Genomic DNA, 13,177 nt, shown 5'->3' with positions numbered 1-13,177 from the left:
TTTAATTCCTCACCTGTTAGTGCTGCTGTGCTCTCCTTGCATCCTCAAAAACAGGTGCTGCATTTGATTCTAGTTTGATAGGAGTTGACGATCATGTCCTTATGTGGGACAGATATAAGAATTTGAAACAAACTGATCACTTTTCAATCCAGGCAAAGCATTTTAGAGTGATTGTTATATGGTGAACATACAGTAAGTTACAGCATTCCATTTGTAGTTGAGATTATTGACCACACACTGAGTTGTAATGATCTGCAAATGAAAGCAAAAATTCCAGGAGCTGGACCATGATTTGAAACTCAACCTTTCCTTCTCATCCATGAAAACTGTACAGTTATGCGGTGTAGTGACTTTACACTTTGTGTAGCCCAAGTTCAGATCAGAAGAGTAGTTTTTATTTAAAAAAAATCCTGTTATTTAAGTCTAAATGCCCAGTTTTTATAGAGTAATTGTACAGGCTATAATACAGTTGTTTTAGAGGCTGCGGTTTTGGGGGGCTATTGAGCTGGGTATTACATTAAAGAATTCTGTATTTGGGGTGGAAGGGGGAAAAATATATTTAGTTTAATATAATGAAATGCCAGTCAAGTACGAATTGAAGCATAGATACAGCTCGTGCACGTTTTACCACGAAAAACATCTCTCCATGTATGTATTCATATATTTTAATCAGACGTTCTTACAGTTCTGTTGTGTTCCACGCACAGGATTTGTAAAGCAGAGACCGCTGTACAAATGTGCACTTGCACCATCTAGTGGTTAATGTTGATGTTTATGAATTTATCAAATTAAATTTTTTTAAAAAAAAGTGCTAAAAATTACAAGGATTTTTTTATTTTTTTTATTGAGGTAAACAACAAAGTGAATCCTCGCCAACTGAAAGCAAACATGCAGGCGACACATTTGCAGCCTTCATTTGGAGCTGGTGTACTTGGTGACGGCCTTGGTGCCCTCGGACACGGCGTGCTTCGCCAGCTCCCCGGGCAGCAGCAGCCTCACCGCAGTTTGCACCTCCCTGCTGGTGATGGTGGAGCGCTTGTTGTACTGAGCCAGCCGGGACGCTTCTGTGGCAATTCTCTCGAACAGGTCGTTCACGAAAGAGTTCATGATGCTCATGGCTCTACTGGAAATCCCCGTATCCGGATGGACCTGCAGACAGGTAAAGGAGTGTCAGTAGTTTTGCGAGCGGGACAAGTGCGACCATAAGAGCGGCGGACTGTCTTTGTCTTCCTACCTGTTTCAAAACTTTATAGATGTACATCGCGTAAGTCTCTCTTCTTTTAGCTTTTCTTTTTGTCTTTTTCTCGCTCGAACCCTTGCCCTTCTTTTTGGATAAATCATTACTCATTTTTGACGCGTCAGAGTATCTACTATAGGAGTAATTATAACAGGCATTTTTCGCCAGTTGGTCAGCAGTTTAAGTAGCACTGCCTTGATTAGTGATTAATTTAGTTCACCTGGTTTCCTCTTTCAGACTGAACCTCCGCATTAAGACGCATTTATTTGAGACCAAAACTATTACTATTGACTTTTACGAGCTATGTTTTTAGGAGCAAAGCCGTATTCAATTTTTTTTTTGCACAAGGTTCTGTCTCATAAGTTGATCTCTTATTTTTTTCGAAAGGTAGATAGTTGCACGTAAAAATGGTGTCCACTGGGTGGCAAACTTGCACTGCTTTTAAAATCCAAATATATGCAAATACTAGAATAAACTACAATCCACTTTAATCTTTCATATAGCTCACAGATCATTGCTTATGATAATATACTAAACCTCTATGTGTGCTCAGATGAAATATGTGTCATACAACGCTTTTGAAATGCTAAGGTTATGTGGTTTCCCTCAGTATTCTAACACAACTCGGTCTACAAGAAGAAGAAGATAAATAAATGTACATGAAGGCTATTCTGATTAGAAATCCTTGGAATCATGAGCAGTTTCTCTCTTGTGGAAGGTTTATGTGTGTCTTTCTGTGTTCATTTTTTACTGACGGTTCCTCTGGATGGCACAGTGGTGCAGTGAGAGCTGCAGCTGGAGGGGTTCAAAGATGCTGGCCAGCTGGAATCTTTCTGTGTAAAGGACATGATGGAGTTCACATTTACATCCTGTACAAACCCCTAAATCAGAAAGAGCTGTGGCAGCATGGGGTAATAGTATGAAAATGCATATGCAGATACTATGTACCCATGATATTTAATTTCTATTTTAGATGTTTTAGATATTTAATTTAATCCATGTCCACTTGATTTAATTAGTTAATATGCATACGTTTTTGCTTTATTTAGGTTTGCAACTCATTCCAAAAAAGTAGGGACAGTTTACCAGTTTACCACTTTTCTATTGCTTCTCAGAACACTGTAAAGATCATCTGGCAATGAAGATGCTAAGCAAGGACGCATTCGGTCAATATTTGTGTCCTATTATTTCTGCAAACAAGTCTTAAGGTGTGCAACAATATGTTGTTGTTGACACAATTTTAAAATAAAAAATTATCCTTTGGGGACACGTCAGGTCTGCAGGCAAGTCAGTGCTGTACTCAGTTTTCCTGTATCTTTACTTTTGTAATTTGCAGAATGTGGTTTTGTTTGTGGTTTGGATTTTCCTGGAAAATATGTCCCGTTGAAGGATATGCTGCTCTAATATCTCAGTGAACTTTTCTGCATTATTGCTGTGATCAAAGAAGTTTAAATAAGCACTGCCACAGGCACTGATACAGAGCTTATCAAAGAAAGACACTTGATATACATTGAAACTGTATTTATTTGGCACATAAATTTTGCATCTGAACACAGTCCATTTTGGGTCTTCTAGCAAAGGACAAGCTTTATTTCAGTGTTTTGATAATATGAGTATATTCTTAATATCTCATTTTCAGACACTGTCTATCCCATTTACAAATAACTTCACATTAGTAAGAGCACAGTGGTAACAGCTGGTAATAGAGATGAGCTCACAGTTGGCTTTTTTCCTGCCCTGCTGATGTTAAAAGCAGAACAAATTTCAGTTTAGATTGTGTCAGTGTGGTGTCTGATTGTTGAAGTATGGTTGTTTGTGATGAAACTCTTTATAACATCCTGATACAGGTTTTTTTCGCCAGATCAATGATACAAGATTTTTATGCTGATATGAAGATAAAATATCTTCTTTACCCCGTGCTTGCATTTTGCAGATGCTCTTGCTTTATTTGGGCCTCTGTGTGGGATTATCGTCGTCATTTAGTTGCAGATTGTAAAACATGTCAGCATCAGCTGACTTCGACCACACATTTTTTTTTATCTTCTAAACGGAACTTTGAGGGTTTTATTTTATTTTTTTCTATAATATTCCACAAATAGCAATGAGTTATTTATTTTAGCAGAGACAAATACAGATAGGAAGGAATTGAGCTTGGTTTGTTTCAGTGCCTTGGATCTCATCGATCAAAGAGATAGAAAGCTGCTGATACAAGCACTATAGTGTGGCCTCCAGCATACTGATCAGACGGAATGGAAAAATCTCTTCAAATATCTATTATCATAACCTCACATTGCTTTAAATAGTAAGGCACTATATCCTACTCATTCATTTATACCATTCCAAAACGTGCCTGAGTTGGCTTTAAACAAGCTACTGAGAACCCATGCATTTTTTGAGATTCATCTATACGAATTATGAAACGTAATCATTTTGGTATTTTTTTTCCCCCTAAATTTCACCAATTGTTCAATTTTCACCATATTGGGTTGGTAACTGTACTGAAACAATTTGGCACAGCATAAAACTGACTGACACAGATCTTGTCAAATAGTACTTCAGAACTAAAACACAGAACAAAACGATTAACAAATAAAAAACAACACTGAAAACAACAAACAAGGTATTTTCACAAAACATTTATTCCATCATTTTAAAGGCGGAATAAAGAGACCATCAATGTTATTTGTCCCTTAAACCTTAAACATGATTTTACATGTATGTATTTATTTATTTATTTGTCAGAAATGGCTACATTTGTGTTAATTGCAACAGTTCTCCATGTATTACAAAGCCAGTCTTGGGTCCAGGGTCTTGAACCTTTCCCTCCTCTGTTGATTTGTCCTCCACACTTTGTCCTCACTTATGAACCTGTCTATGAAAGTATTTCTGCAAGGTCATTTTTAGCTGCTGCCAAACACATTTTATGGCAGCCATTGGTTGTGAAGGCTGTCTTTTTCCTTTGTTGTCTGGCAGATTTTTGGTGTTTGGATATTTCATTTGTGAAGAAGAAAGGAGCAAAAAAGAGTGAATAAGAGGTGAATTTGTCTGCACATCTGCTGCCTCACTTAATCTGTCTGTCATAGAAACATTATTTTACTCTGTATTTTGTAGCTTTATAGATCAAAACCTCACTCGATACCACATTCGGACAAAAAGACAAACTATAATCCTAATCTAATGGGAGAATTTGAATGACTATATCAGGCTGAAAGCAACACTGGAGCCAAAGCAGGAAGGAGAGCTCACAAAAGAAAGGGAATGTTGACCATGTGAATGTGTAAGTTAATTAGCTTGTCAGTATGACTGCTACATTAAAGTAGATCTGACAATTCACTTGTGTATTTTAGAATTAATAAACTGCAGTTAAAGCCTAATCTGAATGCGTGTAAGTTTCAGCCTTATTCATTGAGATGCAACACTGGATGTTATAAATGCTCTTTGCTAAAGAACATGAATGATTCGAACTAGTAAGCGGGGTAATTGTAAAAGTCGAAGTTAATTTTCTGCCATCTAGGTTCTAAAATACTAGATAAGAGGGGTTTTAGCAGAGGTTTTGCAGGTATCAGTCTCTGAACCCTTGGGCTCATACACTATGAGAAAACAGGAAGGAAATCTTTTTTAATTCATTGATGATTTGAATAGCAATAAAAGTAATGAAAAAATGATTGTCAGTTCGAAATGGTAAAAGTCATCAGGAACAAGCTTCTGTCTCTGTTTTGGGCTACAGCCTTCCCTTCTGCTAAGATATCTGTCATGACACACTCTTTTTGTTTTCCTTCTGATTTCTTTTTCATTTTCTAAGAGCACTGATTGGTTGGAAAACACTTTTAGATGCCTTGATCTCTTAACCTAATCTCTAACTTTCTAACTGAGAGCCTTAAATTGAATCCACAGTTACCTTGTTACCTTATGCTACAAAGTCTGCTTCTTAGCACAGGGAATGCACCATGTTAGCTGACCACCTGACTCTCACTCCTCTCGTACCGCAGAGTCTGAGGCTGCTGTGTCTCATACCCATTTCATCACTCATACAATTGGCAATTGTGTGGAGTTTTGTCTCTTAATAGATATAATTTAGATGGTGTTATTAGTGTGCCAGCTGCTGAGCACCGCAGGAGAACCAAGTGCTTTGAAGCTGGGAAAGTTGTAAATCCCCACACTTATAGTTTAATCACTGCTTATGATTGTGTTAGTGTATTTTAATACTAGTACTGCCCTGTCCAGTGTAGTACTGCAAATCTGCAGCTCATTCTTTAACTTAATGATATATGTGCTCTTAAATGTCAGCTGCTTTAATGCTGCATTCACTTGCTCACAGGGTAATATGTATTCTGGGGCGCTTGCCAGATCTACATAACTCGGCCTTCACATCAGATGACTTACTGTAATTGCTCCATCTAGTGCTGCATCATATCACTGCAGTTCGCTTGTCATTGGAATTTCTTGCTGACCTATTGTAATGATGGCAAATTACTTAATACCTAACACCATTTAGAGTTGCATGATGAAAGTGGCAGCAACAATGCTGCACTGTTTTCAGGTTCATGTTTTCTTTACTGTGTCTTGCTGTAAGAAACACATTTTCACATGTGGTTCTCTCACCTCCTGCTATCAGGAATCTTGATTTCATTTTGCTTTTATTTCGCATTTCTGGCAGTGCAAAACATTTAAGTGCAATATTCCAATACATGAAGCTTTTGTAGATAAATACACAATGCAATTACGATTTCCTGATTTTATTTTTGTTTATCTTTTTAAGCACAGCCGGGACTGACATCAGATTGCATTCCTAAACTTCTCACCCCTATTCTACCTTCAAATCTGCTGAACAATTCCTGCCCTCCATCCCACAATCCAACCTGAAACTACGAGAAGGTATGCGTTAGATTTTATCAAGCTAGTTTATGTTCTTATCAATATTATCTTTATATCATGCCTTAAATATACACTGACTTGTCTTAGCATTTCACGGTTTCTTAAAGATAGATTGGACCTATGCAAAACATGAAACTATAACCTCAGTGTCTACAATTAATAACTTTAAGTATTTGACAGGCACATCATTTCTTCCTGCACTTTGTTATATAAAGCATTCAGTATAACCTCCTCAACTTTATAGTGTTAAATCATTATTATGAAAAAACAAAAGGTCCTGAATGTTTGGTCATCAGCTACATGCCTTTTCAAATATTATCTGCGGTTATTATATATATATATAATTATTGATATGCTAATATTTATATATTTTATAGATTTGCACTTGTCATTTATGGTACATGATTAATAGCCTAGAGGTTTCTGAGGCTTGGAAAATTTTCAGAACATTAGCTGATAAAAGTCAGATTCAAAGGCTCCTTTAAAGAGAATGCTGTGCTTTGGAGTGGCTCAAATGCTACCCACCCTTATTAATATTCACTGCACTATGCTGTGCATTCCACCATCTACTTGAGAGCAAATTACTGTTGAAAAGACTACTACTTTCATGCTATAATTTTCCACAATCAGCATGCCTGCTGGTATAAATGTGGAATTATTGTATTGTATTTGCTAATGTTCACATAGGAAAATTTCCGCAAATGTAAATAGAGTGGAATTAATTCTGCATGATAAGTATTCAGATTACATTTCTGCACTGCAGATTTTGTAACAGTAATGCTGCTCATCTGGTGTTCAACCTCCCTAAGTTCTCCCACACCACTCCCCTTCTCCGCTCTCTACACTGGCTCCCTGTAGCCGCTCATAGAGTTCTCAACGGGTCGGGTCGGCCCGAAAAACCCGACGGGACCCGCGGGTTCGGGCTGGGTTCGGGTCGAAAATATAAGCAGATGATTCGGGTCGGGTCGGTCCTTGGGCTTAATCTTTTCCGCCCAGTGTAAAAAAAAAAAAATGTATTAATCATCGCTGCTGTTTACCGTGAATCATGGTGAATTTCCCCTTGGGGATCAATAAAGTATCTATCCATCTATCTATTTATCGTAACGAAAGTCTGCATGGAGCGGGGACAGACATGACACCGCTGCGTGCACGCCTTTAGCGGAGAAGAAGATGGAGTTGGTGAAGAGCAAACTTGCTGCAGGTGAATTCACCGTCGCTACAGGAGTGGGAAAATCAGAGGTCTGGAAAGTGTTTGGAGTGGTGCTGGATTCTGATGGAAATTCCACAGGTTATGTGCAATGCTCAAAATTCAAGGTGCTGTTAAAATATGACAGCAAAAAAACAGGGACGTCCAGCCTGAGCCGCCATACAGTAAGCTGTGGGCTATCGGCCACCACCACGACGCAACAGCTGCGGATGTGCGGATGGTTCTGCTTTTTTTTTTAATAGCAAGAACAGTAAGTTTTCCCATTCATATCATGTTTCTATTGTGGAAAAAATAACGTTTCACTAGATTTTTACGTGGGTTAGGCCACTGCACATAAATCAAATCAAATCAAATTTATTTGTATAGCACATTTCATGTACAAACAGTTCAAAGTGCTTTACATAAAATAAAAGCATTACAGCAGGGAGTGCAAGAAGCATTAAAAATACATAAAAGAATATAAAGAGAAACAAGTAAAATCATTTAAATGAATTTAAAATCAGGCAACAGTCTAGATAAGTTAAAAGATATTTCATGCATGGACACATGAGAAAAGAAATGTTTTTAACCTGGATTTAAAAATGTCTACATTTGGTGAAAGTTTAATCTCCAGTGGCAGTTTGTTCCACTTGTTTGCAGCATAACAGCTAAATGCTGCTTCTCCATGTTTAGTCTGGACTCTGGACTGGATCAGCTGACCTGAGTCCTTGGATCTAAGTGCTCTGCTGGGTTTATATTCTCTGAACATATCACAGATGTATTTTGGGCCTAAACCATTCTGGGATTTGTAAACCATCAGCAGGCTTTTAAAATCTATTCTGTGACTGACTGGAAGCCGGAGTAAAGATTTTAACACTGGTGTGATGTGTTCAGATCTCTTAGTCCGGGTTAAAACTCTAGCAGCAGCGTTCTGGATGAGCTGCAGATGTTTAATGCTCTTTTTGGGAAGTCCAGTTAAAAGAGCGTTACAGTAATCGAGTCTACTGGAGATGAATGCATGGATGAGTTTCTCCTGGTCTTTTTGGGAGAGGAAACCTTTAATTCTGTTGATATTTCTGAGGTGGTAAAAAGCTGCCTTGGTGACAGCTTTGATGTGGCTGCTGAAAGTCAGATTTGAGTCTATCAACACTCCGAGGTTACATAAGTGCCGTAACGACCCACAGCCCGTCAATCTCCATAGGATAACGTGGGAAAACTCGACCCCCGGCGTCGGGCCGGGTTCGGGTCGATAATTCATATTGATGTGTCGGGTTACATCGGGCTCGGGCTTTGAAAGCCACGGGCCGGGTCGGGTCGGGTTGTAATTTTCAGGCCCGTTGAGAACTCTAGCCGGTCGCATCCAGTTTAAGACTGGTGCTGGCCTACAGGGCAGTGGAAGGAACAGCTCCTTCATACCTCCAGGCTATGGTCAAGCCCTACACCCCCGCCCGACCACTTCGCTCTGCGGCCACCAGGCGCCTGGCTGCCCCGTCACTCAGGGGTCCCTGTGCACGATCGACATGGCCACGGCTTTTCTCCGTTCTGGCACCCCGATGGTGGAACGATCTCCCGACTGATATCAGGACAGCTGAGTTGCTGCTCATCTTTCGCCGCAGGCTGAAAACCCATCTCTTCAGGAAACACTACCCAGATCCGCCCTCTTTCCGTCCTAGTTCCTTACGCACTTATTGTTTCCTCCACCACTGGCACCCTCTATATTTTCATTACCCCCTACCCGAACCAGGGTTTGAATCCCATTCCTGCTTTTCTTACCTCTTTTATTTCTTCCCCTACCCGAACCAGGGTTTGCATCCCCACCCCGCTGTGACTGGTGTGCAGTTGGTGAGAGGCTGAGGTACCTGACTTATCGCACTTACTCTAGCACTAGTTTTGCTCTTAGCTGTTTGGTTTTGGAAGGAAATGCACTTATGATTTCTTGTGACCTGAAGTTCTTTTGCCTACCGATGTTGAACGCACTTATTGTAAGTTGCTTTGGTTAAAAGCGTCTGCAAAATGACCGTAATGTAATGTAATGTAATGTAATGTAATGCTGAAAGTTTCTAGAACCTAAATCGTTACCTACATGTGTTGGCATTTTTTTTTTTATTGGAGATGATTAAGTTATGTATGACAGTCTAACATTAATTGAAATCATATTTCAGAAACAATTATGCATGTAAAGTCATATAATTTAAATTTAATGTTAATTTAGAAGGAGTGCAGATCTTTGATTTCAATTGGATTAGAGTCTGAATTCTCAGTACATCAGATGATCTCAACACCAGCCCACATCAGCTGATTCCTCAGCCAGTACCTTTCTAAACAATCAGTTGGCATAGCTTACTCAGAGCTATCCATTCTGCCGCTTTGGCATCCCTACCTTTGTAACCTCCTCTGTAAGCCCACCTCCAGCTTCTTTTTTTTGGATAATATGTCTTTTGTCATTAATAACATTAATAACATCTTTTCTATACCTCTGGGTCTTTGCTGCTGCTCTCCCTGCTGCAGGCATTCCATATATACTCATGAACAGGCAGCAGGGAGGTCCCAGAACAGTGTCATACTCCCAAATGTAAACTGTTTGACTAAAGTGGCACTGACTGAACTTAGATTAACCATTAAAGCCATTAATGCAATTTTACCTTTAAAGACTGCACATGACAATTCTGCCTTTCACCATTTATGTTAATTCTCAGCTGGATTCAGATGGGCATAGGGCTCTGTACATGCTCCAAAGTTCCATCCTTTTGCATCTCTTTGTAAAAATGTAAGTGTATATTAAAGCAGTCAAATTCCTAATAAAGCCGCACTCATTCAAATATTTTTCTGTCTCTTTTGACAACTCAATGCATCAGAAACTGTGACTTAAAAGCAGTACATTAAGATTACATGTACAGTTGTTGACACTTCAAATATTTCCAGACTGTCACTCTGCTCTAATAAAATTATGAATTTTATAATCATACCATCATCTGACAAAATTATCATTCAAGTAGTATGAAGACATTTTCATTGCAGTGATTTGGGCTTTAATTGCAGAAATTAAGATATTCCACATAGAAAGTTAGGAGAGGAAGAATGTCCACAGTGTTGCAGCTTTGGGCCTTCCTTTTACACAGGGACAAAGGCAGTGGTCTAGTTAGATGGCCAAGTTGAACTATTAGCTCTACTCAACTGTAACTCAATGTAACCATATTGAGTAAGAGCTTTGAAGGTTCATAGTCAGGCTGCACAACAATCCTGATTAAACATGCAGTGCCAAACTTTTTTTTTTTTTTTTTTGCTGTTGCTTCCATCTTCCGCAAACTGATAATTGCTAGTTGACATAAAAGGCATCAGTAGCTACCGGTGCAGCAGCACCAGAATGTCATCATAAAAACCTTATTATTCTTTTAACTTGTGCAACAAGAGCTTGAATATGATGGAATTTAATTTATATATAAAACAAATTGATAAAATATTGTACGCGGTCCTTAAATACCTGCCTGAGTCTGCCTGTCTTTCAAGGCTAACCTTATAATACAATACAATACAATGGCTCATGGACAAAAAAGATGCACTGCTAAAACGTTGCTCACTCCCAACAATCTTTATTATAAATTTACAAGTATGTTAACATGAATAGACCTCTGACAGTAATGTTTGGCTTACAGCAGAGATACTCATTGCGCGGCTCGCGAGCCACATGCGGCTTCTCAAGCTTTAATTGGTGGCTCGCACTCGCATAGTAGCTTATAACAATATGGTAACAATAACAATACATTTTTTCAAATAACATACAGCGAATACTGCACAGTATTAAGTATTTTTATCAAGTATTATTTTAGGCTTAATGGTGTTTCCTAAAGGGGGCACTGTTAAACCTGGCAACGCAGCCCGCTTAAACCACCGTCACACTTGACCGCAGTGCACGCTAGCTCCTTTAGCCAGCGCGAGATGCAGGCACAATGGATCGGTTTTTAATTAAAAAAGGGCAAAAACCAGCACAAAATCCATGCCCATCTTAAATGTCTCACTATGATTACAACAACAAACTACAAATACAACATGAAGAAAGTCAAGGACATGCATGCCAGGTTCCGCTCATCTCAGTATTAAGGTAAATATGGTCTTAATTGAAAATGTATTGGTTGTGTTGTTTCTTTTTTTGTGGGATGTTTTATATGTAGAAATGCATATTTGCAAAAGGGGACTTAGTATGTTGTCGTAAAAGTGGCTCTTCCTTTGATTTTGCTCTGCCAATGTGGCTCTTGTAAAAAAAAATAGTGAGTATCACTGGCTTAGAGGGTGCAACTGATGAACCAAATCGACTTTATGTAGTGGATGAATATTGACATTAATAAGCAAGTTTATATGTGACAGAATGTCTTAAATTTTTCTCTGGTCAAATCAACCAACCAAAGCTTTGGGTTGCTTAATCTCGAGTTTTTATTGGTAATGTTATTCAGAAAAACACTAAAACCACTTACACTTTTTTTTTTAATAAGGGAGCACTACATACTAACTCTGCATCCTTATTATACATGTGTGCAAAGTTACTGTACTATTGTGAGGTACCCGGAGCATTGAGACAAATCCATACTTGATTTCTGTTTCAGGCAGCAAAAAAACCTTCCCAGCGAGGGACTTCGTCAGCCGCAAACATACTTGGCACCGTTTGAGTTTAAAGATATATTAAACCTCCATGAAGATTTCATCTGCTAAACGGGCACAACATCATTCATCACTGTGTTTTCTTGGATCATTTTTCATTGTCAGTCATGACTGTGAATACAAAGGAGTGTAGCTGAATTATATACATTATTAAGATATGCGGAGAGCAGCAAGCTTTCTGGTAAACTAAAAGCAATTACAGATTCAAACATCTCAGTTACGTCAATGGCATTATGACATGTGGGCCGAACTTAGATATATTTGAAATATCCTGATGTTATTAAAGTGTCTTAATCCCATTTCAATGTTTATGGTTGTAAGAGAAAGCTGCTGTCTGGTGCTTTTGAATTTGTAATATCTCAACGACAATTCTGGTAGGCAAGTATCCGCAACCCTTGTATTTTGATAGTTAGATTGATAACCTCTATAGTTTCTTCTGGTTTCATGTTCCATTTGACCCTTTTCGAAGGTTCTTCAAATGGCATCTCAGCAGAATATAGCTATGTTTGTCATTCTCAGTTTGCAGACTAGATTTTTTCTTGCTTTACATGAATCTCATCTCTGTGTTCTATTGCTGGTAGGGGTTATTTAGGTCTATATGCTTGGTTAGTAGGGCAGAATATTGATTAGATCCTTAAAGACTGTGGTCATATCCTTGGCAGTTCACCTGTTGTTACAATAACAAGTCATCCCGGGGTAGCCATGAGCAATAATCTTGTTTGTTCCTTGGAGAAATTACAAGGCTTTTCAGAATGACGTGGTGAACTTTTAACCCCAATAAAATCCCTGATTCCATTACTGGTCAGAGCTCTCATGTAGCCAAACACCATATCTAAAGAGAGCTTTAGCCACAGTGTGAAATTCTTTGCGCAGTAGAAAAATAAAAGTGAAAAAGAAGAGCAATATTTTCCCCATGTTTTCAAAGGAAATGACGAAATGACAAAATCAAAATGTGTAAATTCAAGAAAAATACTTTACCAATCGGTGCAGAAAAAGAAATGGATTGATTTAGCTGATTTGGATTAAAATGAAAATTCTAAGATATAGATATATATGAAATACAAATTAGCCTACATCATGAATATTTTATTAGTTATGTCAATGCAATAAACAATCAACCTGTGGTATGCCTAAGAACAAACGTACTGTCAACAGAGGGGCTGCTGGGTAAGATTAGAGAATAATGTAAGAGTGAAAGTGGTGACCAGATTGAGAGACTTCCCCTT

At 38.5% G+C, this 13,177-nt stretch overlaps 1 protein-coding gene across 1 annotated transcript; it reads right to left on the bottom strand.

Annotated features, from left to right (window-relative positions):
- Positions 1 to 912: 912 nt before the first annotated feature.
- Positions 913 to 1,348, bottom strand: h2bk1 (H2B.K variant histone 1). Its single transcript, XM_075482261.1, has 2 exons — positions 1,235 to 1,348; positions 913 to 1,149 (listed from the first exon to the last, which is right to left on the bottom strand). Exons 1-2 carry the CDS (start codon positions 1,346 to 1,348, stop codon positions 913 to 915), a joined length of 351 nt encoding a protein of 116 aa, XP_075338376.1.
- Positions 1,349 to 13,177: the final 11,829 nt, after the last annotated feature.

Source organism: Odontesthes bonariensis, chromosome 14 (genome assembly GCF_027942865.1).
Source record: "Odontesthes bonariensis isolate fOdoBon6 chromosome 14, fOdoBon6.hap1, whole genome shotgun sequence".
Taxonomy (NCBI): domain Eukaryota; kingdom Metazoa; phylum Chordata; class Actinopteri; order Atheriniformes; family Atherinopsidae; genus Odontesthes; species Odontesthes bonariensis.
Note: the sequence above shows the minus strand (reverse complement) of the source record. Positions and strands in the feature narration are given on the sequence as shown.